Source organism: Magnolia sinica, chromosome 2 (genome assembly GCF_029962835.1).
Source record: "Magnolia sinica isolate HGM2019 chromosome 2, MsV1, whole genome shotgun sequence".
Taxonomy (NCBI): domain Eukaryota; kingdom Viridiplantae; phylum Streptophyta; class Magnoliopsida; order Magnoliales; family Magnoliaceae; genus Magnolia; species Magnolia sinica.
The window spans coordinates 42,864,082-42,890,771 of NC_080574.1; the positions used below are offsets into that span (position 1 = coordinate 42,864,082).

The window sequence follows — 26,690 nt, forward strand, 5'->3', positions numbered from 1 at the left end:
GAAGTGTGAATGTTGTCATCATTGACGATGGATAGATGTTTTGCAGCAGTGACTCCATTGTCTATAGTATGCCTCAGAGCTTTATTCTAAAAGTAAGAAAACACGGGTACATTAAATTATACTGTTCAACTCGTGGTGTCCATTTTAGATGGAGCGTAAACAAAAAATTACACTGAATTTGTTTCTTAACAGGTTGATTGATTGACAAATGATCAAAATGAAAACCATGCAACTGTCCAAATTGAGCAGCAAGTTTTGATTGATTGGAGGCTAAGACCACATTTTACCAACTAGGACTTAGCTTGGGACTTATAGTCAGTCACCAAGTCCGGGCCAACCTGGGACTCGGTGGGTCCACCAGATGGGTCAAAAAATGTATTATTTGAACGAATTAATAAATATTAAATATGGAAAGTTATAAAAATACCTAAAAAACATACAAAAGAGAAAAAAGGTATTTGCAATTATGCATTGCAATGCTAACCCTTTTCTTCCTTCTTTTGAAAACATACATTGAATAATTAGAAAAAAAATAAAAGAAATCCTATTACTAACTTTTCTTCTTTTTAATTTGAATATGGATATGAATCTAAAAAAATGGAGAATAATCATAAAAAGAAAAAAAGAAGAAGAAGCTCCTCCTCCTCCTCTTCCTTCTTCTTATCTGAGTTTGAATCTAAATCTGCAAAATAATAATAAATAAAAAAATAAAAAAATAAAAAGAGAAGAAAAAGAGAATAGTAGAAAAAGTGAAATAATGAAATGCTTCTTTTTCCTCTTCTTCTTCTTCTTATTCTCAATCCAAACCCGAATCTAAATATGATAAAAAACTACAAAATAATAGAATAAAACTGAAAATTTTGAAAAAACTTCTTTAAAATACCGATAACAAAAACTCCTTCCTTTCTTTCCTCCCTCATTGGCCCAGATTCATTCGTCGTGGGCCTGGATCTTGAATGTGGGCTCAAGTTGTTATGAGCCTCTTGGTAATTATAATGTTGGACCTATTATTGGTCGATTATGCTTGTTGCTGGATAGTGTGGATCGGACCATTGCTATTGTGGCCCACCTCGATGCCTTATTGTTTGTATCACTCAATGTTGTTTGATATGAGCTTGCTCCTACCTCCTTTGATGACATAGATATATTTTTTCTTTTACCATGATGTGACTAGTATTTATATAGAGCAGCTAGCTCGAACTCATTTTTTTACTGGATAGTTGGTCCAGTCTTATTTTTGTTGGATGGTTGGTCTAGTGGCTCACATCACTTAAGTAGCATAAGTGCCTGCTCGCCAAAAATTATATACCTTCTTGTCGCCTTCACTACTCATCTGCTTGCTTGCCACTTTGATTGCCTCTTGTCACAGCCCGTGCTACTCATCTCTATCATTGCGTTATCTTCTCTTTCCTGCTTTTGAATAAATGTTTTATGTGCCTCTAGTGTTTTAAATAGCGGTAGGGTGATGCGTAGCGCTCAGCCCTCTATAGCGTGTAGCATAAATACATAGCGTGTAGCGTAAGCTGAATGATACTTCTATTTTTTAATTTAAAAATAGGACAAATATAATAAATAGTGAAAAAAAAGGAAAAAAAATATAAAAATGCCTAAAAGATGATTCATTTTATCAATTATAAGCATGTTAAAAAAAGTTATTAGTTATCATTTATCAAAAGCCAATCCACATGTATAAGCCAAATCAAATAATTATCGCATCAACAACTTTTTAAGCAAACCACTTTAATTAATAATGTCTAATTGAAACCACAAGTCATAATTATGAAGAGAAATAAAAATCCCACAGGTTAAAAGTATCAAGTATAATACAAGTGTCACATTCATCAACATTAGAAACAAAGAAAATGTGAAAAAAATAATAAAAAATAAAATAGTAAAAAAAATACATTGTAGCTTACGCTACGGATGCTACACGCTACGTAGCTGTAGCGTACGCTACAGGGGATTTACGCTATATGGGACGCTATGTAACGTTACGGCCACGCTACGCTACGGGCACTATTTGAAACACCGTGTGCCTCTTTAGACTTAAGTTCCCTTTTTCCAGAGCACCTTTTTAAGGGAGGATGTTAATGTATTTCTTTATTAGGTTAGATTAGATTATGCTAGCCTGTGTTGTAAGCTGGGCATCATTAGTATATGATGGGGACATCCGGCGCACGCTGTCCACATGTGCACGCACACCACCCTCCCTACGCTTGTACGCCAGAAGGAGGGCTGCCCATTGATCTGGATCGATAATGACGTTTAGGGAGGGCCTCCTAGCTAGAAGACGAAGTTTTGATTCAAACGAGTGGGCCCGTTAGTCAAGAAAAGCCCATCATGGGATCTCATGATCATGACCCACTAGGCGGATTGATTTCATATTTTAGGTTTTGCTTATTGTTATTATTTAGAACATCATGAACGCTTTAGATTTTTTTGTTTGATTTTTATTTTAGTTTACTTCATCACCAAGTAATAGGTTGCGCACATGGCGTGAGTTTTAGGGTATAGGGTTTTCTTCCTATAAATAGACATCCCTTGTAGCTGTTTTGATTCATTGAAGATTAATAAAAATTCTGCATTTTCTTACTCTCCGAGTTGTTAAGCCTAATTGGGTGTGAAGCCCTTCCTTCATCGAAGGGTTAATTACCGTGGTGCGAAGCTACATCTATCCCGATTTGTCCTCATCCATAGCCATCTCTACTACCCATCTTCTACCATCCCTTCTTCTTATCTCACCCCATCATCTACACTTCGAATCAATCATCAATTGCAGCAATCCTCCTCCCCACAGCAGAATTTCAGAATATGGCCCTACAGGAGGGTTAAAACTTTGGCGGAGTACCACGCCGAAACTGTACATCGGATCTAGCTAAGATTTGGGAGTTTTGGAGTCCATCCCTGGCCGATTAGGGCCAAGGTGGCCCTTTTCTGAATAGTGGGCCCCACACACGTGCCGTTGGGATCACGCGCACGAGCGTCTGGGCCATTATTGTTGTCCACGCGTGTGGTACTTCATTGGTTTGTCTCTTTCCTCTTTTTCACTCCGCTTTCACCCAAAATCCCTAAACCTAACCCTAAATTACTCAAATCTCCAATTTTATGCCCCTTTTCTTACCCTAGGGTTTCCTGAATTAAAATTTCCGAATCTCTTGGATTAGGGATTGATTACTATGCATGTGTGGATGATTAAGCATCGTTTGGTTCATAATTTTTATTGATCCAACCCTATCATGTGTAGGCCTGGACCCGCACTGATTCCCTTAGCTTGAATTTTTAGACTTTCATGTGGGATATGGAATTTGTGTAATTGTTTCTGAACTAACGTAATCTTAAGCTTGAAATCTCGCACATCATATTTGAATTTCATGTCCTGCATCAGTATAGGATGCTCCTGCTTGAGGGGGAGTGTATCTAGACCGAATTAAATAGATTATGCACTGAGTTGAATAGGAATTACGATAAAGTTGAATAAGTTGTAGATTGGCTAGGGCACAACCTATATGGAAGGGCCCAAGACCCCTCACACATTATGTACATGGCATTGATTCTATAAATAAGAAAGAGGAGGCTAGGGTCTGCTAGCAAGTAACCAACTCTATTACGTTTGCAATCTCTCTCTCTCTCTCTCTCTCTCTCTCTCTCCACTCCTTCCTTCCTCCCCCCATCTCCACTACTCTTCTCCATGCCTTTTATTGAGGGGTCCCCACACTTGGCCTGAGCATCATGCATTGCATGATGGCCCTGTAGATGGCCTACCGTTGATGATCATATTGATCAATGGCTGGTTCCGTTTCACACCACCCATACTGGGAAACTTTTATAAGTATTCTTCTCAAAATATTGGTGGTATCGATAATATCGACAATCCAATATAATCGAAAATAGCTGCGATATTTGGAAAATTTTAAACTTCCGGTAGTTTTGGTATTGTTGACCTAACGATTGGCGATAACCCGATAATATCAACAATATTATCGATAATATTGTTGATATTTGGAATAATGACTGTTTGTGCACAACACACGTGGCAGAGTGGCTTATCAATTCGAAGCATCATTTGGTGGGCCTAGTCTTGTGCGGCCCGTATTCTAAAAATGATGATCATCATACAAGGATTACAATCCTACACATATCTTGGTTGGCTTTAAAACACATTGTGTTTGCTGTTATTGCTTTTATTCTGAATTATTAGATGCATTAATCATCTTGTGTATGTATATTCTGAATCACAAGTTAATCGTAATATGGGAAATTATATGGAAGGTCCTCATTTATATGTAACCTTAACATCTATGTTATGGAGAAATGGCTCTAATAGATTTCGTTCCTACCTTCTCTACCATTTCACCTCCATTAATTATTACCCATCCATTCTCTTTTCTCTAGCCATCCCATGCGTGGCTTTCTGTCATCAAAATTTATGTGGGTAGGCCCCCATGTAGTTCACCACTATTTTCAAAATGGTGGAGATTCATCCTCCTCCAATGTGGCACTCACATATGGCTTCCAGACCTTCCAAATTGTGGGGCACGCTGTGCGTGGGCCATATACGAAAAATCACACTTATTAAACTATCCAATTGATAGCTATTAAATGGATGGTTAAAAGTAAATAATTTGTGATCCAAGCCCCAAGGGCAAACATCGATGGTTATCATCATCTTCAAAGTAATTTTTTAAGTTTAAGCTCCATCCATAATTGGGTCAGTTATCTAGACAATCTAGATTGTCACACAACCATGTCATGTGTCTAGTTGAAGAGTCACCACCATTTTTAGAGAGATAACGGACAGTTTTAGGAGCCTAGTGAGATGTGGAATCACTTCTATTCTCTTTTTGAATCAAGTGGACCCTTAATGGCTCTTTGGGGAATTAATTAGCCATTGGGTGGCAGGACCTTTGGTACTATAGGCAATTTATCTCGGAAAATGATGCCATTCACAATCCCAAGGAAAGAAGTGGAAGGATATTAGACAATAAGATGGAGCCCAAGAGTTATCGAGAAGTGTATAGTGTTCTTGTTCATTAGCATCAGGGAAACTGAATTTTAGGATGCCTCCAGAACCAACATTAGAGGGTTGAAAGGCAATAGTTGGTAGTGAAAGACCAAGTGATTGTGAACCTCAAAAGAAGCCACCTTTGGTTGGCCACCTCAAGCTTAATTTTGATGGAGGCTCTATTGGCAACTAAGGCCCTTCTTGTATAGCCTACAGGTGGTGCATTGGGAATGACATGGGTGATGACTTGGTGGTCTTCTTCGATCTATGTGGTTATGTGGGCCCAATGAGATTGAAAATCTTGCTCTCAGTGAGGAATTGTGTATTTACTCTAAATTCTTTCTTTGGTTGTTTAGTCAACGAAGGAGACTCCCACAATACCATTAAGTGCTCTTCTACCATGATTCTAGTTTAGTGGAAATTAAAATTTGCCATTTCAGAAATTAAAGCTCTTTCTTCAAATTGAAAAGTTGTATGCTCAAATGTTGCCAGTTTAGAAAGAGTATAATGTTTTGAGGGATGCAGTGAGATAGCTGATTCTCTTATGCAAGAGGGAGTGATGAGGGGCTCACTCTTGATTGGCTTCTTGATTGTCTCTAATAATTGTATCTTTCTTTCTTTTTCTTTAATAAATTTTCAACTACTTAAAATATTGGATGGATGGGATCATTTGATCTGTATGCTTTGGCACCCCATATAGAATGTGAATGGACGATCCAAATCAATTCATTGGAGTTTAGTGTTTCCACATGCACGGGTTTTTACTATAGTAGTCATGGTTCTTACTACTTTAGCCTAAAACAATCCTCATATAGTTGGCTTTTAAAGGGTAGATAGATTGCCAAAGGTTTTTATAAATGGCTTTATTAAATGCACACGTTAAAGGGCAATGGTGTGAAGTCGGGTCATGGAGGGGCAATTGGCATGAATAATGTGTCACACACACACATGGAGGTTCATGCCGAGTGGTCAGTTGGTTGCATAGAATAGCAAGGAGCCCACCGATCCATGTTTGTTGAACACTGCATACATCCCAACATGATCATCTTCTGCATGTATGTTAGCCCAACTATTACATGCTACCCATGTAGGGGAATTTACTAACAACTAGGATCCAAAGCGTGCTAATGTTAGACAAGTCCACTGTGCATGATTGTGCACAGATGTGCCACCACTAGGCCAAAAGTGGAAGGGATATGCTCAAGTGGTTGGCTACACATAATAGCAAGGAGCTAACCTATAAATGTTTATAAACACCACTCGTCGACAAAATCATGCCTCATGGAGTAAACCTGCAAATTAGCCCAACTGTCATGCGCTCCCCACAAAGGGGAATTTGCAAATAGTTTCAGGTCTAGAGCATGCAATGCCAGACAAGCCCACTAAGCATGAATTTTTATATTTACACTTATTCAACAATTTAAACATTGGAACCACGCCCCCAATCCACTTTTGGAGTCATTTGATTAAAGACTCCAAATACGGGTGTAGTTCTTCTTTTACCCTTATGGTAAAACAAACATCCACTAAACAATGTCATATTTGAAAGCATTTAGTTATACTTTTCTAATAAAAGAGATTGCATCCAACAATCGAAAATTTAAGGTAAAGATGTGTTGGGTGCATGTGGACAGTGTGGCATGTTATATTATTATTATAATTGCAGATCACATGACCGAATTGGGGAGCCGTAACATGGAAACCGGCGGCCACTCAAATCAACTACTCAACGAGAAGATAACCCAATTTACTTGATTCGACGACGACAATGATGGTATGCAGATATATGCGTCCTCAAGCAAATTGGAAGACTAGTCCCTTTTTTTCTTATTTATTTATTTATTTATTTTTACCGATGCACATACACCACCCACACCTTCTGTCCTCTCCTCTCTCTCTCTCTGTCTTCTTTCTCTAACTTCTTTTCTCTTTTTCCCTCTCCTGTCTCCCCTCTCTCTCTCTCTATGTTGATGTGTGTATCAACTCCCTCTCCTTGTCCTTAAATAGGAGAAATGGAGAGGTGGTGGTTCACATGCAATGGTCCACTAAAGGCCAAGTGTGGATGGGTTGACAAACCTGGCTGCTTGCATGTGCTAAGGGGGTCCCACTAGTGGTTGCCCCTGTTGACATGTGCTAGTACACATGATGAGTATGCACAACACTAGTCTCCTGGATGACACATGCTAGCATATTGGTTAGCATGCACGGCTCCAGCCCCCTTGCCGACATGTGCCTACACGTGGTTTATGTGCATGCTTCCATAATCTCCCACTCAACCCCATAGTGGGGAACACAATGTTAGACGACCCATTCTAATGGGACTAATTGAGATCATATATACAAGGAGCAAGAATCAAGGAGGTATGACCAACTAGGATTCCAATGTCTTTATACACAGTTGTCTGTATGCTAAGTGACCACCTCACTAGCGCACAACCTTCCAAGCTCTCCAGGGCCTGCCCTAGACCCGCATGACCACACCAGATAAAAACCACTCTTGATCTAGGATCGGTCTGCTAGCATACACACATATCCTTTTATCGAGTTCAAATCGCAAATGCTTTTGCAAGCGTTCTTCAAATTTTTTTTAAAAATAATTAATTATTTGCATATATAATTTTTTGAAAACAGTTTGCAAATCATCATCCCATAAAACTTGACAATGCCGAGGCAGATGTCTCAAAATGCTTAATCATGTTCTTAAGAACTTGGTGTAGCTGCCAAAGGGGTCTTTCCTATGCAACTACACAATTCAGAATCGACCAAATCACTTTCCTAGCAGTACATCCTAGGCTGAATCAATTAGGACTATTGTACCGTATGCTAAAGTAGCGACTCTCAATCTCATCCTCCTATATGCAAAGGTGGGTAGATGAAGGCACGAGGGTCACCTACAAGATCAGCCTGCTTGCACAATGAACTGATCAAACTGAGTCAGGCACAAGTAGGTAAATGGGTCCTAGAGCGGTGTCCAACTCAACACTCTGAGCACGTGGTCGCTCACCCACGCCACAAAATGCACAATACTCGGCATACGTCGGTTCTACAATACACAGGTCTTGCTTAAAGCGCGTTAGTTTTGGCTTAGCAACTGCTAACCTCATCAAATAGAGATCTCGCCTAAAATGTGGAAGTGATGGCTCAACAACTCTTAACCTCGCCACTACTGTGAATGTCATTTGACTCCGAAGTCACTCAAAGCTATCTAGTTTTTGGTGACATTGGCTAATGAGGACTAACTCGTGGGAAATATATTTAAACATGTCTAGCACGCTAGGACTCCAATAATACATATATAGTTGTGACTGGAGGCGGTCGCCCCTTAACTCGCACTTCCTCATCTTCTATATCACTATAGAAGGGGTTTGCACATCAACATGATTCCTCATCTTGAACATCCCTTTCACGTGCATGTTAGCGGTGGTCAATTCTTGTGCGAGTGGGGAACACCAACCTACCCGCGAAAAATAAACAAATGACCAATACACGGTCCACCAGACCACCACTGATGATCTTTGAAGCCTAGAAAAATTGATTGCGCATGAATATTCAGTTATTGTGTGAAAACTTATTCTATAACACACATTCTGATACATTAATAATTTACATCACCCACTCGTAGGAGTACATGGACTCTATTCCAACACTTATATACAGGTTTTAAAATACTGCACAATAGAGTCTCTACCATCATAACCAGTGGGGAATACAACAATAAAAGAATTTACTATAAATTATAACATTCCCACTTTCACAAAATACATCAAACTTTCCTCAGTCCCATTTGCCAGACATGTATTTCAAATATATCTCTAGCAATTGGTTTTTATCATGGGATCAACTAACATCTCTCTTGTGGGAATATACTCTAGTACAACTTGCTCACCTCTCATCTAATCTCTAACGTAGTGATACTTAATTTCTATGTGCTTGGATTTCTTGCGGTGCTTTGGATCTTTTGCGAGATCAACAACCAACATGTTATCCGTCTTTATCAGGAGAGGGCCTTTAGTAGCAAGAACACCTAAGGTTTTTAAAAATCTCATAATCCACATGCCTTCTTAGACTGTCGCACAACATGCGATATATTCAGCTTCCATGGTCGAAAGTGTGGTCGGAAATTGTTTCTTGCTGCTCCATGAAGTACCTCCTCCATTCAACATAAACAAATAACTTGAATTAGACTTGCTTTCATCTTTATCAACTACTTAAGATGCATTAAAATAAGCCTGCACTTTTAGCTTAGTGCCTTGATAACATAGCATGTAAACTTTCATTCATCGAAGATAGTGGAAAATTCTTTTGACTATTTGCTAGCATGCTTGTCCTGGATTACTTTGATATTGACTCACAATACTTACTGCATAACACATATCTGGCCTGGTACAAAGCATAACATACATGAGGCTACCTTGCACTAGTATATGGTACAAATGGCATAGACTGCTTCTCAATATCAGACTGAGGACACATAGTTCTATTTAATTTAGAATATTTGTCCATTGAAATTTTAATTGGTTTGAATTGTGCATTTTGAATCGTTCTAAAATTTTCTTGATATAAGATGCCTGCGACAAGCACAAAGAATTCTTCGAACGATCTCTTGTGATTTTCAATCCTATTATAAAGTTCGCTTCTACAAGATCTTTCATCTCAAAAATCGAAGATAGCTAGCTATTCCTTGGTCGAGAATAGTATTCCCATATTGTTACCAACTAATAAAATATCATCAATATATAAGGATGATATTAGAAAATGCCTCCCAGATTGCTTCACATAGACATAGTGGTCTTCTTCATACATAGAGAATCCAAAAGAAGTGATGGCTTCATGAAATTTCATGTAATATTGCCTAGATGATTGTTTCAACCCATAGACATAGTTCAAAAGTTTGTAGAACTTGTTTGCCAGAGCTTTCTCAACATATCCTATGAGTTTTTGCATATAAATATCTTCATATAAGTCTCTATTCAAGAATGTTGTCTTTACATCCATCTGGTAGATTTCTAAGTCCAGGTACGCCACCATATGTAAAATCATTCGAATTGATGTAAACCTAGCCATTGGGGAGAGTTTATCAATAATGGACACCTTCTTGCATGAAACCCTTTGCCACCAAACGAGATTTATATTTATCATTCGAACCATTTGCTTTTCTTTTGTTTTGATTACTCACTTATTTGCAATTGTTGTACGACCAAGTTGAAGGTCAACTAGCTTCCAAACATGATTTTTTTAATCATTGAATAAATTTCCCCATCCATTGCATTAATCCAGTTTTCAGAATCTAGAGTTGCTAGTGCGTCTTAATATGAATTTGGTTCATCTTCATTTGTTGTAATGCAAGAGTACGGTTAACTTCTATCAAAAAGTGTCAATTAGGAATTCTTCCTTGCAAATTGCGTCGTAGCTCCGGAATACTAGGCGATGTGCTTTCCATTGACTTCATGAAGCAGCTTGCTATAATGAATGTTAAAGTATTTTTGCATATGGTGGTGCCATGTGTGTGTTTTGGGGGGGGGGGGGGGGGGGGGTGGGAAACTACGGCAACATTGGTGATTGGTTAATAAATTGTCTTTGCTTATGTTATCTTAAAAGGTCTGAAACATAAATACAATGGTGATTGGTTACTAAATTGTCCGATTAGTATGCTATTTCTTTCTTGTTCTCTTAAATATTTAACCACTTTTTTGCATTGACATTGCTCTCTTTAATATTTTAGTACTAGAGAGTAAGATTTTTTTTTTTTTCCTCTCATTTCATAGATTTTCTCACATATTCACAGAGGTTAGAAGACATGCAAGGCTTACTGCAATCTATGGATGAGAAAAGGCAAGCTTCAATCTCTGAGCTTTCTGCCAAACACCAGAAGGTAAAGTTCAGTGCAGCATCCATTTTATTTAACTAGTTAAAGTTTCTTTTTCTTTTTCTTTTTTTGTATTCTTTTCTTTTTTCCTCCTTTTTTTAATTTTTTTAATTTTATTTATTTATTTTTTAAGGCCGTATGTTTTCAGCGCATCAGAGAAATTACTTATTTATTTCTTCTCCCTTATGTTTTCTTTCAGCATTTAGAAAGCTTAGAAGCCCAACTTGCTGATGCATTATCAGACAGAAGCAAAGCAGCTGAAACCATATCATCTTTGCAAGTATGATTCGCTATTGTGTTAGTTTCTTGATTATGTTGTATTTAGTTGCCGGCAAAGATAGAAAATGGGAAAGAATTGTGTGTGTGTGTGTGTGTGTGTGTGTGTGTGTGTGTGTGTATAAATTTTCTGCATTTTCATCTTTGCAAGTGACTTGTGTTGCTGTATGTTTATTCATTTATGGCGTTGTGGTACAGTTATACGACTATCATGCTCAAATTGTGTATCTTTATCATCATCATCATCTTGCATCTGAAAGAAACTGGCACCAAATAGAGGGGACAAGACTGGTGATTTTGCATCCCAAACATTTAGCTGGTCCAGACTGCAGAAGTACCAAAATTAATAACTTGGGACCAAATTCAGTAATATTTTAGTGAGTTAGAATAGAAGCCATATTTTAAATCAGTTCAGTTGTACACCAAATATCACAAAACTCATTTATCATTTTTGCAGCAGTTTTTGCAGTTATTTGGAAATATGATAAAATTTACATCTGTAAAGGGCAATGTTGTATATGTGGTTCCTTTTGTGTGGTGTTTATTCCTTGTCATGCATGTAATACAAATGTTCAATGGCCGGTTTTTAACTTCCTATGATTGTTGCTGGATCCCTTTTAGGCATTTGTTCATGCTGTTGTCCTCTCTTTTAAGTGGTGCTAATTAAAGTATTCTTACCATTTAAAAGTAGTGGGTAGCGGAGCATTGCTGAGTACTACACGAACTTCCAAGTTACATTGTTGCTTAGTATGTATCTATTCTTTCACAGGTTCAAATTGCCGAAAAAGAGTCTGAATATGCAGAGCTTGATGCAGCTTCAACTGGTGAAGCAGTACGGCTTGGAGCTGCAATAGAGGAAGCAAAAGGAGAAATTGTTCATCTCAAACAAGAACATGTGAGATTTACTTTTGTTGGAGTGTTGGAGTATGTGCATATCATTTGCTTCTGTACGTCAATGGGGAACAAAAATCATGACCTCTCTTATCTGTTGGACTTCATTATTTTGTTCAAGTGGGATAATGACGAGGACTTCTAAACTTTGGGACTTTATGACCGTACTGGCTCAATAGATGCTTGTTCAAATGTTTATCATCATTTTGACAGAAACTGTCCATCCTCAATTAGGATTATGGAGCTATTATGTTTGCATATGTTAAAATGCTTACAGTTATCTAAATAACATGCATGGTATCTTCTATATTCAAATGTAGCATATTTCATGTGCCAGCCATTCCAGATGAATTAGTTCACATTAATCCAGTCTAACATGTGAAAGGGGCGGGCTGTGCAAGTGTGTGCAGAACCATCATCCTACAGAATTCCACTGTGGGTGAGCCATGGTACAAAAACAGAAAATTCTTTTAACTATTATTTTGCAGGTGAGTGATGATGAAGTATAACCCGATCAGTGCGATTTTAAAATCTTAAAGCCCACAGGCTGGATAGTATGATCATTGTAAATCAATTCATCGAGGAAAATTATGATAAAAAGGTTTAAAGCAAATATTGGCCACAACTTATGATCAAAGGTTTAAAGAAAATATTGCCTTACCCTTTTCCTCATTATCCTCCTACCCATATCTTCTTCCTCGAATTTGTCTTGTAGTTGGAGGACAATGAGGATTGTGAGAGAATCTCATAGGAGTTTTTTCTGGTAATCCAGGGAAAAGTTATAGTTAGTCTTCCTTTCAAATTAGTCAATCACTTAGAAGAGAATGGTTAGACACATGGATATTTGGATTGAGACATGGGCTTTCGATCACTTAATCCATCTTCTTCGGGCTCCCTTTCTCCCTCCATCTTCAGCAAAGATTTATCAAAATGGCAGAGAAAGAGGAGGCTTAGATGAAAGTGAACTATCAGCAAAATCAAAATAGGAACCGACAATCATTGAGAACTTCTCAAAAACTCGGAATGTTTTTGGGTTCCGTAAATGATTTGGGGCAGTTGGGAACATTGGAGGATTTCATTCCAGTTGATAAGAAGACTGGGTTCGTTAGGGGTTCGCCTTTCTCAGACTTGGCAAGAAGGAAGAGCCAGAGTCAACAATCCATAGGATGAATTGAAATTTGTCCAGAGGGAGGAGACTGAAGGTAAGCATGGCAAAGTATGACCTGACAAAAATCAGGCGTAAATCGAAGGGAAACAGGAAACAAAACCAAACTGGAAGGGTGCAACATCAAACTTTTCCGAGAAAGACTGGATCAGGGGTGAATAAAGCAGCAATGTTTGGGGGAAGATAGATCAAAAGAATCCATTCCAGTGTTTGGATAATGAATCGAAAGAAAATTTGTTCAGAGACATGGTGGTTGGAGACAACTACTGAAGGCACGAGCAAGTTCATTAGAAGAGACAGAGGTAAACCGAATATGCTAGCTTGGGTTTAGAATGAGGTAATTGGGAAGGGCTGCACAATGTTGATAGAGGAAGAAGTGATTCAAAATTGTTGAAAGTGGATGGAAGACACCTATGTGGTATATGTCTTAGATGCAGAGCCTCAAACACTGAAGTAAAAAAATGGATTAGCCGAAGATAGGCCTTGGTGTTGCATGAGTTCTTAGTGATCTCTTGATGGCGGGAATCTGTGGGTGGTGTTGCAACTTGCAACCACATATTAGAAAACGAGATAACAGGAAGGAAAAGCCATATCACTAGATGGTCCAATGGCTGATATTATGCCCTGGGTGGAGTGGACACAGTTTACTGAAAGTGCGGGATGGTTCCAGGTTGGTAGAAACATGGTGAAAAGAAATACCGATGGCGTTGGGAGAGGTTGTTGGCACAATAGAGGAGACTGATGAGATCTCCCTGAGAATGGAATGGGTTCAGTTCGCACATGGAGGTTTTCCTTTTTCCAACTTCATTAAAATGCAGATTGGGGAGCTTGTCTTCCAAGTCTCAGTGATGATAGAAGAGACACGAGGACCTCTAATTCGAAATCCTAGAAACGGGAAAGTGAGCAGCCAACCAGCCACAGATTCCAGTGTAGGTGGGAAAAGGGAAGGTGGAGCATAAATGCTTGGTGTCTTGGGGGTAATAAGTCGACGGGGGTAGGCAGGCCACATGTTGGAAGCCAAACAAAGGAGACAAGACGGTGAGGCATCCTCAATCAGCCTCCATCACGTCCTCTGCAGCCTGGGGTAAAAAGGTTCAATGACGACTGGCTTTTGTCGGGAGGATAGGTAACACGTGCTAGTGATCAAACAGGAGATAGCTATGATGATATCTTATCCCGTTCTATAATCCCAGGGCTAGAAAGTTATTGCAGTAATTTAATTGAGGGATCGGGTCCGTTGATTCTCTCGACCAACCGTTGTATCCAAAATCTTGAGAGAGGAGCATCCTTTCTCAAACTTACAGACACTTAAGAGTAAGATCATTAACCCTACTTCATTAGCGATGGAGATGGGTAATCAATCCCTTTTGGTTAATGAGAGTGTGCGCCCTCCCCCCCCCCCCAGTGGGGTCTAGTCAGTAGTCAGTGTTCGAAATATTGGTATCACGTTACGTATCGCACGCTTGGGATATGTATATGTATTGGTTATCGCATGGGATATATCGGTTGTATCGTTGTTGTTAGAAACATGGGGAAGCACTGGAAAATTGCTCGAATTTTTCAATGAAACTTCAGTCATTGTTAAAAAGGACATCAATACACACCTATAAATCAAAACATTACAAAAAACAAGTGCACATAATAGGTTTTCTTTGTATGGGGTCCTAATCTATTTTTTGTTTAACTGAATTGATGCAAGTATATTCAAAGTCTATTTATATAATATATAAATGTAAGAAGACGTGTGGAAACACAAGCAATACATTCAAAAGCAAAAGAAGAATCACTAGATCAGGTTATATACATGTTTGACAAAGATTACAGATTTGCGAGAAATTGGAAAATTTTGATTTTTTTTTTTCAATTTTCCGTAGCTCGGCCAATCTCCTCCAAATCTCAAACAGATCTCGAAATTGAAGCTCCCAATCCGTGTGGTTTTGTAACAATTTAACGCTGATTTAACATAATTTACAGAAAAAAAGAATCAAAAATAAAAAATGCTCATCGCATCAAACATGTGGAATATATCCCACTACTTGTGTGTTTCGTATCGCACAGGTGGGATACAACATATATTGTGGGATATATCGACTGATATCGTCGATACTTAAAACACTGGGTCCAGTTGATGACAACATTTAGAAGTGTTCCTTTTTATGCATCTCTAAACAAGATTGGGCCTTAAAAAGGTAGGAGGAAAGCTCCTGAGTCAGTCAGAGCGGATGGTGGTGAGCAGGATTGCAGGAAACTACAATGATTGCAAGGGCCTTAGGCCACCTCGAGTGGGTGGAGTTTTTTTTTTTTTTTTTTGAGGGAGATAATTGAAAATTTATTCAAAAACTTGCGAAGCGAGAAAAGAATACAAGCCCCAAGAAGCAAAGACAAGCAACTAGAAATGAATGACAACTGAGGTTGCCTCAACATAGACCGCCTAATCCTTCACGAGCCTTTTGACATTAGAAATCACCTCAGACACCCCCGCTTACACATTCCGAAAGCAATGCCTGTTCCTAGCACCCCAAATGACCCAAAAAACTGCCATAAGATCTGACGGTCCTTACCAATTCTACCACCATGCCACGCCCATAACAATTCTTCAACTATTTTCGGCATTACCCAATCTACATGCAACAAGGAAAAGAAATAGTCCCAAATTGACTTGGGAAGAGGGCAATGAATAAAATGATGGTTGATCGATTCCTCATCACCCATGCACATCAGACATTTATTAGAGTCGACCATCGCTCTTCTTTGGAGATTGCCGATAGTAAGAATTCTTTTCCGACCCACTAACCAAACGAAGGATGCGACCCTAGGAGGAGCCCCATAGAACCAATGATGGAACAGATGTGTTGAGGTAGATGAAGAAGGCTCATAGGAGAGAGAATGGAGAGATCTAATCGAAAATTTCCCAGATGTAGAACCAGACCAAGAAACCCTATCTTTTTCCATCCTCTCCAACTTAGCCAACTGAAGGAGAGCCAATAATGCAACATACTCGTCAAACTCAACATCGGACAAGTTTTTGCGGCATTGAGGGTTCCACATTATCGAATCCCCAACCAAAGAATAGTAATCGACCACTTGAACGAATCTGTTAGGAGCAAGTGCAGCAATAACAGGAAACAAAACCTGAAGTTGCTGGGCACCACACCATATATCGACCCAAAACCTAGTGCACGAACCCCCTCCCACTTTCAAGGATATACCCCTACACATGAGGTGTTGGGTAGCCATGATCGCTTTCCAGACTCCTGAATCTCTGTATAAGGAAGAAGCTTTAACGAACCAACCACAATCCTGAATCCCATATTTAGCTGCAACAATTTTCCTCCACAGCCTGTCTTCTTCCTCACAGAATCTCCATATTTAGCGGGTGGAGTTTGCGTGCAGGAAATCCAGCTGCCACTGAGGTAATAATCCTTTTGGCATAGGCGCTGGTCAAAATGATGAAACACAGTTATATCGAGGGTCCAAGGGGAATGCGGACAGAGGATTTGCTTCCTTTCATTGCATAATTACTGTCGGGGGATAGGTGTACGGAGCCATATAGAGAGGTGGGGAGAATTCGTATTAGGAGACTCTGCAAGATAGGAACCACTGTGCTTGCAGGCTTGTGGTTAATGCAAAGAGGAGGGGGTAGCTGGAAATGATCTCAACACTGTTCAACATAAGGTATATACAAAAGGTTAAAAGAGCCAAAGAATGGGATGATTGCATGTCATGGCAAGTTCGACTCTGCAAGCAGAGAAGATTGAGAAAAGACAGCTTCCAGAGCATGATGTGAATAGGAGTAATGAAGACAGAGAGAAAGGGGTATTGACGGTTTCCTCATTAAGATATTAGCATGGAATGCTTGCGGGCTGGTGTCTGTGGAAAAGAGGGTGCTGATCAGGGAAACTTGCTGCAGGAAGAAAGCACAGGTGGCGGCCTTCCAAGAAACAAAATTACAGAATTTCAATCTAACTCTGTTAAGAAGGATCTGGAGAAGTCATGAATCAGAATAGGCAGCCCTTGATGCCATTGGTTCAGCCAAGGGTATTGCAGTGAGATGGAAGAATGGTATTTGTAGAAAATAGAGGTGGCAATCAGTTCAATTTTTAATGACAGTGGAGCTTAAAGATAGGAGCACCTTCAGGTGGATGTTCATATGGTGAATGTGACAATGGTCTCCATGCTGATTTCTTCAATATGACAAATTTTCCGACTAGGTGGACTAGCATGATCGATTTGCCATTAGAGGCTTGTTGTTTCACATGGATCAATTACCAAGACAGGTTGGTTTGGTCAAGGCCAGACCATTTTCCTATTTAAGGCGAATGTGAAAATCATTGTCCAGGAGTTCGCAACTAAGTCTGCTACATCTGACCTCAATCATTGCCCAATGGTTATAGACACCAAGGAGGAAGCATGGGAGTGAATCCTATTTTGACTTGAACTGATGTTACTTGAAGAGGATGGCTTTGCAGAGAAGGTGAAATGTTGGTGGGTGTCTCTAGTGGTGCAGGGGTCAGCTGAGTTCTGTTTCATGTGGAAACTAAAATAGTTGGAAGTTCTCATCAAAGAATGGAGAAAGAACCATTTTTTGGAAGTGGAGAATAGAAAGCAGGACATCCTTCAGGAAATTCACTTTCTTGACACTAAATGTCTGCAGTTATCGGAGTAGGAGAAGCAGCCTGAGATGCTCACAAGTTTGTGTATTAGCAAAAGGTTCACGAGGAGGAAATAAAATGGAGGCAGTGATAAAGGGCTGTATGGCTTAAAGAGGGCGATAAGGATACAAGTTTTTACAATAACATTGCTGATGCTAGGAAAAGACGACAAAATCTCATATGTAGTGTTGAATGGGACAGGGTGGACAATATGCAGGATGTATGCAAGGCAGCAGTGGATTTCACAGTAATCTTCTTACTGCTAACACAGAAGGAGACTGAAGTAAGACAATCTTCTCTTTGAATGGATCAATGAATCAGAGGCTAATTGGTTAGGGCTTCCCTTAGAGGAAGAAATCAAGAAGGCCCTGTTAGAATTGGGCAGCGACAAGGCTCCCAGTCCAAACAGTTTTCGTATATCTTTTGCGTGTCTTTTGGGATGTATGCAAGGCAGTAGTGGAATTCTACAGTAATCTTCTTACTGCTAACACAGAAGGAGACTGAAGCTAGACAAACTTCCCTTTGAATGGATCAATGAATCAGAGGTTAATTAGTTAGAGCTTCCCTTGGAGGAAGAAATCAAGAAAGCCGTGTTAGAATTGGGCAGCGATAAGGCTCCCAGTCCAAACAGTTTTCCTATATCTTTTGCATGTCTTTTGGGAATCTCTCAAGGGGGATCTATTAGATTTCATTTTGGATTTTCATAACTTGGGAAGGGTGTCAAAAGAAATGGGGGCATTGTTAATTGTGTTAATTTAAAAAGAAAAAAGAAAAGAAGGTGTGGAAAATCTCTAGGACTTAGGCCAATTATCTTATCAGGAGCCTGTACAAAATTCTGGCCAAGATCCTAGCCACTCAGCTTCAGAATGTGTTGGGAATAGTAATCTCAGCACCACAAGGTGCCTTTTTGTTTGGGAAGCAAATCATTGATGGTGCTGAGAAGGTACTGTCAGATTCAAGGATCTAGCATCTCCTGTCCACACCAGCATGCTGAAAGTAACTTTCTTCCAAAGGGGCAAACAACTGGGACAAAGAGTAACCTGCTGATAAAACCTATCCATTGAACCTCCTTTGATAGCTACAATTTCATAAAGCAATTGAAATGGATGAAATATGGGACTTTGACCACTGATGTTCCCAGAAGTGCACTTTGTCCCCCATTCCTACCCTGTACCTGATATTGTTCGTTAATTCACTATGATATTGCTCTCAAGATCATATCTATTTCTGCGATCAGCTTTGTTGATGTCCCAACTATGGTGCCTGCAAAGGTTATGCCCTTTCTTTGGTTGGTTGGAAGGAAGAGGGTCTTCACCATCGATAGTGTCCAAAGATGATCTTTGATTCTCCCCAATGTTTGTGTGATGTGCATGGATGATGCTGAGTTGGTAAATATCTTGTTCATTCATTGCCCTCTTCCTTGAAATGTGTGAATCCTTTCTCATTCTCTTCAACATCTTTTGGGTGATGTCGGAGTCCATAGAAGATTTCTTGTTGGCCTGGCATGGTGGTGGGAGTGGAAAGGATGTCTAGGCAATTTGACAGTTAGTTCTGAAGGTAGTTCTTTAGGTGATCTGGGGGAAGCAGAATCAATGTTTTAAATATCGTTATCGCGTAATGTATCGCACCCTTGGGATACAGATACATATCGGTTATCGCATGGGATATATCGGTTGTATTGCGTAATGTATCATTGTTGTTGGGAGACATGGGAACATTGGGAAATTGGTCGAATTTTTCAAGGAAACTTCAAAGATTGTTGAAAAAGAAATTAATACACACTTAGAAATCAAAACATTACCCAAAAAAAAAAAGGTGCACATAATAGGGGTTTCCTTTGTATGGGGTCCTAATACATGCACTCTCCAACTGAACTGATGAAAGTATATTTAAAGTCTATTCACATAATTTATAAACGTAAGAAAACACGTATGGAAATACAAACAATACCTTGAAAAGCAAAAGAAGAATCACTATAGCAGGTTACATGTTTGATTTTATGTTTAGATACAAAGATTGCAACTGATTTGCGAGAAATTGAGAAATTTTGATTTTTCCCAATTTTTCGCAACCTGTCCCTTCTCCCCCAAATCTCAACATTGAAGCTCCAAATCCATGATTTTTCATGGAAACCATGAAGAATCATAGATTTGTAACCATTTGATATTGATTTAACATGATTTACATTAAAAAAATGGATCAAAAATCGAAAATTCTCATCGATCGAATAGGTGGGATATATCGGTACTACCTACGCATTTTGTATCACACAGGTGGGATACAAGATATATTGTGGGATATATCGGCCGATATCATCGATATTTAAAACACTGAACAGAACAACTGATGCTTTCAAAATAGGAGTGGAAGAATTGGTTAGGAAGGTTGAGGTGGCTCTGTGGCGGAGTGGGTTTCCAGCTTGTAAACCGAGGATGTTTGCAGTCTTTTTTCTTTGCTTGGATTGTAACCGCCTTAGTTTTTGTTTAAGGGGGTTCTCTTAATAAAATTTCATCAGCTTGCCAAAAAAAGAAAGTCTCAATTATTCACTGATAATCATTGGTGAGAGAATATATTTCAAAAGCAGAATTTCACCATTTCCCAGTTTCCATCACCATTTACTGAGTAAGGTGGTGTTAACATGCTGGATGAGCCTTGTATCCAAACTGCCAGATTTCACTCGCTTACACACATCTTTTAAACCACAAGATGATGCTTGTTGCCATCATCCCAGTTATTCCAAAGTAATTTCTTCAGCATAGATTCTACTTAGCCATAACCTTGGCAAAGCATCTAAATAGTGAGCAGTGATAAATTGGAATGTTCGATAAAACATCTTTGATCATTGTGATCTTCCACCCAATGAGAGAAGGATGCTTTTCTATGTAGCTGGGTTACGGCTTCACCTCTCCAGCACTACTTCCCAGGCTTCATATGGTGGCCTGCCCAAATTGTAATCATCATCTCTCTTCTGGCCACAAGGCTCCTGGTTTTTTCCCCCAAGCCCCGTCTTCTTTTTTCAAAATCGATTGATATTCAAGCTTTAGGGTCTCCCTCTCTTCCCTTTTTGCCTCGTAATAATCACCTTTTTTCTTTTTCTTCTTCTTTTTTTTTTTTTTTTCCTATCAATTCTCCCTGTCGGAACTCGTAACTCCTTTCCTGTCCCATCCTGCCCATCCTTCCACTCCGCATTCTTTCTATCAGTCCGCAACCAGGTCGACAAATCTATCCTGTTGGATCCACCAATTCTGAAACTGATAAGGAAGGGACTGGATGAAATTCCAGATGATTCCAAGCAAATTTGACCATAATCAGTAGCCAGTCTAGGAAGGACAGATTTTATCATCTAAACAGTGAACCTCTCTATAGGAGGTGACAAGGAATCTATACAATTAGTGCATGACTGGATTTTGCAGATCATTGAGGTCCAAGTAAATCGATCACCTTGTTGGCAAGGAAATATGCGGATTACTTCACAGGTGTGGGAAACTTTCTCATGCTTGACTTCTCGTATACAAATCAGATCCTGTTGAAATCCCTGGCCACACACCATGGGTTTTCATCTGCCATTTGTGGAGGAAAGTTCAGTCCAAGGACTTTCCTGCCTGTTTGAATCAATTAGCCCATAAACCACTGTCAATACCCAGCTAAAACCATCTTCACCATAGTGCAATTGAGCTGGAAAGAAAGAATACTGTTTGTTAGCTATTCCCCATAATTCATTAACATACCTGTCCGTAACTGCTTCCAATTTAGATTCCTGTAGGGATATTGCATCACAGTTCCTCCTTTTAAACATATCCTTCCAAACATGCCTGTGGTCTGGATTGCCGAGCCCCCTGATTTTCCATGATATTATCTTCATTTAATCAATAAACTGCTACTCTTTCCTCACTTATTCCACAAACCTTCAGTAGCTATATGTGGCCATTTTGCATTGAATGCCCATGCATATTTGATATGTGTGTGTGTGTGTGTGTGTGTGTGTGTGTGTGTGTGTGTGTGTGTGTGTGTGTGTGTGTATTTTTAAATGGCCATTTGTGTCAATTATACATATTTATATATGCTTCTTTTGAATAAGGTATTGGATTTCACATCTAATTATTATTTTTATGTAATTTGCATTCCCTTTGATATTTATAATGCATTCAGGAAAAAGAAAAAGAGATCTGGGATGCTGCCTATCAGGCACTCAAATCTAAGCTAGAAGCATCTGAGAGTACCTGTCTACGCTTAGAGATTGAAGCAGCTAAAATGAGAAGTATGTTTGAAATTTTGAATGAGACTGTTATTTGATTGCATGAGTTGTTCATGTTAGAAATAACATCACTTTTTGGTCTTATTATTTTATAGGTCAGTTGGAACTAGAGTTGTCAATACAAAACCAACTGCTAAATACGAGAGATTCTGAACTCATGGATGCCAAGGAAGAGGTATTTAATTATCATAACACTTAACTTGATATGCAAAACCTAAACAAAGATTCAAAGCTCCAATTCTGCAAATTATTGCATCCTTTTAGTTTTAAAACTATCCATATATGCTCCTAACACATTTAACATACTCGACTTATTGGATAGCTTCGAAGTTACCATGTACTGCAAGGTGTGTTAATTGTTGCTATTTTCTTTCGCAGTCTTGCTCAGCAAGCAAATTCCATTACATAGAGCCAGCCTCAGTACATTTTTTTAATGCGACCTCAATCTAAAATTGCATACCATCATATGATGTCTGCCTTGATGCTTCCAGGCTGTCTGATCATCCAATCTGGGTCCAGGTTGGATCCCTTTGCTGGGTGATGAGAGTTATCAGGCTCATCAAGGGTGCAGATTGAACATCCGCACCTCAGCAAGTGTCCAGATCAATCTGATTGAGGATTTGGACTAGATCAAGTGTCCAAATGAATGATTAGGACCAAATAATGGTCTGATTGGACAAATTTGGATGAATAATGTTCTCATTGGAGTGTGGGCCCCACCAATGTTCGCGGTATCGGTATCAATGCATGGGTTGCACCCATGGGATATGGAAATATATCAGTATTGCATAGGACATTTCAGATATATCTGGGAATACATCGCAATGTTATGGAAACATTGGAGAAATGATAGAATTTTTCAATGATTCTTCATGAAATGTTAAATGACACATGATTACACACTCAGAACTCATAACATTACCCAAAGAAAAGAAGAATTGAAATAAGTTTCCTTTGTATAGGGTCCTTTATATTCATTCAAATATCCTAAAACTAATTCAGATTAAACCATCCAAACTTTGGGTCCAATTAGATGTATGATGAACCAAAATTATGCTTCTTTATATATCTGACTATCAGATTGGTGGGTCAACAATTTGGACGTTCTAGGTTGTCGTACAACTATGCCATGCATACAATCGAAGAGTCACTACCATTTTTTATATGGTTCTAAAGTATCATGGAAGGTTAGCTTCTAAATGAGAAAAACTTTAATTCTCTGACATGGTGTGATGGATGATACACAGCCACTTAGAAATTACTTAAAAATTGCAAACATAGCACACGACTAATTCAAGTTAAACTGTCCAGATTGCGTTTCATAGTTTAGATGGCATCATAACCCCAAAATTATGCTCATTTCATCGTTTGACAATCAGATTGGTGGACATTTATTGGATGGTTAAGAATGAAAAATATCCAATGGTCCTATTTCAACAAACAAGTGTCCATGAATCTGAGGTTTGGTTCGTCCAAACAATCTGATTTTGGGACTTTGACTTAGTGGTAGTGGGTTCCACAATTTAATCAGTTTACTTTTAGTTAATATATATTATATGCCACATGTATAATTTCTGATTGCATGTGTATCAAGCCTCATCCGCTACCCAAGTATCACACTATGTATCGCACCCTTGGGATACAAATACGTATTGGGTATCACACAGGATATATCATTTGTATCGGGTAATTTGTCGCAGTTTTTGGGAAACATGAGGAAACATTGGGAAAATGATTGAATTTTTCAATGAAACTTTAGAGATTGTTAAAAAAGACCTTAATACACACTTTTAAATCATAACATCTCCAAAAAAAAAAAAAAAAGTGCACATAATAGGTTTCCTTTGCATAGGGTCCTAAGCTATGTGTTATCGGACTGAACTAATGCAACTATATTCAAATTGAATGCATAACATTTATAAGTGTATCAATATATGTGTGAAAACATAACTAATTCATTCAAAAGCAAAAGAAGTGGAAATTGAGAAATATACCTATCAATGATGTGACTGGTTGTGGCTTGGACCCAGATAGAGTTGCGTGGTGGCTCATAATCATCGTCTCCATCTTTATGGGGTTGGGAATAGTATTGTTGCTCCACAAATCAACAGCATTGTGCCCAGGTCATAGTAGAATGGTACCAGTTAATATACTCTCTGACATAATGTTGGTACTTGTCCTCTTTGAACTGAACCAATACACGCATCCATGGGTACTGTATAATCCTCACAGTCTGTGGCTAATATGGATTTAAGAAGGGCATAAATGGAGCTCCTAAGTATCCATGCTGCTTATATCCCTACTCGAATGTAGAAGTGAACTCTTGACCATAGTTGAAATACAATGTGTCGTAACTGCTGGAATCGCTCACCGCATATCCACTAGGTTCATATCCATACCCATACTGTGGCACAAAACTTGAGCTACTCTCCTGTGTTTATGATCCATATTGATGCTATGGTTTGCAACTCAAGCCCCCCTCCCTTGTCCATGATCCTTTTCCAGGGCCACCTGTTTTCTCACGAATGCTTGCATCTCCCACGCGTTTTGCCAGTAGCTCCTCTATAAAATCTGTAAGCTTTTAGGTCTACTTTTTTTTTTTTTTTTTTTTCTATAGCCTTTGGCGCTCATGTCTTATTGTAGATAATACGAGGTCATGGTTTTCAGGGTGTACCAGATCGGTTACGTATCGGTCGTAACGGTAACGACCGAGTTCGTTATGCGATGTGAGGGTCAAAATGGTGGTCCCCCCAACTTTTGATTGGAATCGGCTGTTACGAGGGCCATAACGGCCATTACGCCCCATAACGGCCATAAAATGACGAATTTTTTGTCTTTTAAGTTGCGATTTTTTGTAATTTTTCGGTACCTTTCTCTTCCAAATTCTTTTTAAAACTATTCTACTACAAATTCCGAACACTCTTAACTTGAATTTGAGGATCAAAACAAGTTATTTTAAGGATTTTGTTGAATCTAAGTTCCATGGGTTATTTTTTGAAAAATCTTTAAAAATAAGTATTTATCCCTTTTTTTTAAATTTTTTTTAAATTTTTTTTTCAATCTCTATTTTTTTGGTTGAATATGATGCGTTATTCAAATTAGAACATATGAATGTGCATTTTACAGATTGTGGAACAGAGTTTTTTTTTTGTATTATTTTTTATTTTCGGACTATTTTCGGTAAATTTTTAAAAATTAGGAAAAATAAAAAAATTTCAATATTTTTCTGTTTTAATGGTTGAACATTGTGTGTTAATGATAGTAGAACATATAAATGTTATTTTTATAGATTATGCAATTGTTTTGGTATTTTTAAAAAAAATTATATTTATGGACTAGTTTCAGCCTATTTTTAAAAATTAGGAAAAATAAAAAAAAATTCAATCTTTTTCTGTTTTAATGGTTGAATATGATGTGTTAATGATTGTAGAACATATAAATGTTCTTTTTACAGATTATGCAATTGATTTTTTATTTTTTTATTTTGGACTATTTTTAAAAATATAGAAAAATAAAAAAAATCAATATTTTTCTGTTTTAATGGTTGTATATGATGTGTTAATGATAGTAGAACATATAATTGTTCGTTTTACAGATTATGCAATTGACTTTTTTTTTTTCTATAGTATTTTCGGACTTTCAGCCTATTTTTAAAATTGCCAAAAATAAAAATCAAACTTTTTCTATTTTAATGGTTGAATATGATGTGTTGATGGTAGTAGAACATATAAAAGTTCTTTTTACAGATTATGCAATTGATTTGGTATTTTTTTGATATAAATGTTATTTTTTCTTGTTTGATGATTGAATAAGAATGTGGTATTAATATAATATGACATGATGTGCTTGAATGGCAAATTGTCATCGTTGATTCAATCTTTTATTATTATTAGTATTTTTTAATTAGTGACTGTATGTTTATATTTTCTTATTTTGAGCAAGTTTTAGAGTTTCATAATCATAGGGTTTAGTACTTTCTTTTTTATTAATTTGATTTAGAAGAAGTTAGAACATTATTTCATTAATCTATTTACAAGTTTTGAGATTTAATTAATTCATTCGCTTATAAAAACTGTATTTAGACGTATAGAATCGATTAGACTCTCACATAGGCCATATTTAGAGAAGAAAATGTCTGGCCAACAAGGAAGTGAGGATATTTGATAGCTACATTGTCAGAGGGTAGATGGTGTTAGGCACCGAATGAAGTGCAACTATTGTGACAGACTAATAACTAGTGGAATTGCACGACTCAAACAACACTTGACACATCGAAGGAGTCAAGTTGTAGGATGTACCAGAGTTCCAAAAGAGATAATGATTTTGATGCATACCAGTTTGGATGAATTGAAGGGGAAACGAGTTGTTGTGCAGAAGACTAGAGATGCGATTTTGGAAGCGGCCCGACAGGTGTTTGGTCTTGAATATATGACAGTTCGTGATGAAGAGATCATTGATTCTGATGAAGATTTAGATCAGGAAATAACTATAGCTAGAAGAGAGCATGTGCTTTGCTCGTGAAGAAGAAGAACGTTAGTGCATGTTTGGCGCGGGATCTATACGTGATATAGGGAAGGGCAGTG

General features: G+C 38.3%; 1 protein-coding gene across 1 annotated transcript in view; it reads left to right on the forward strand.

The window, feature by feature from the left end:
* LOC131237045 (protein GRIP) overlaps positions 1 to 26,690 on the forward strand; it is a 157,557-nt gene that overhangs the window by 49,782 nt on the left and 81,085 nt on the right. Inside the window, exons 6-10 of the mRNA XM_058234682.1 lie at positions 10,788 to 10,874; positions 11,068 to 11,148; positions 11,914 to 12,039; positions 22,002 to 22,110; positions 22,203 to 22,282. Coding sequence (XP_058090665.1) covers positions 10,788 to 10,874; positions 11,068 to 11,148; positions 11,914 to 12,039; positions 22,002 to 22,110; positions 22,203 to 22,282 — 483 coding nt within the window. The remainder of the gene's footprint in view (positions 1 to 10,787; positions 10,875 to 11,067; positions 11,149 to 11,913; positions 12,040 to 22,001; positions 22,111 to 22,202; positions 22,283 to 26,690) is intronic.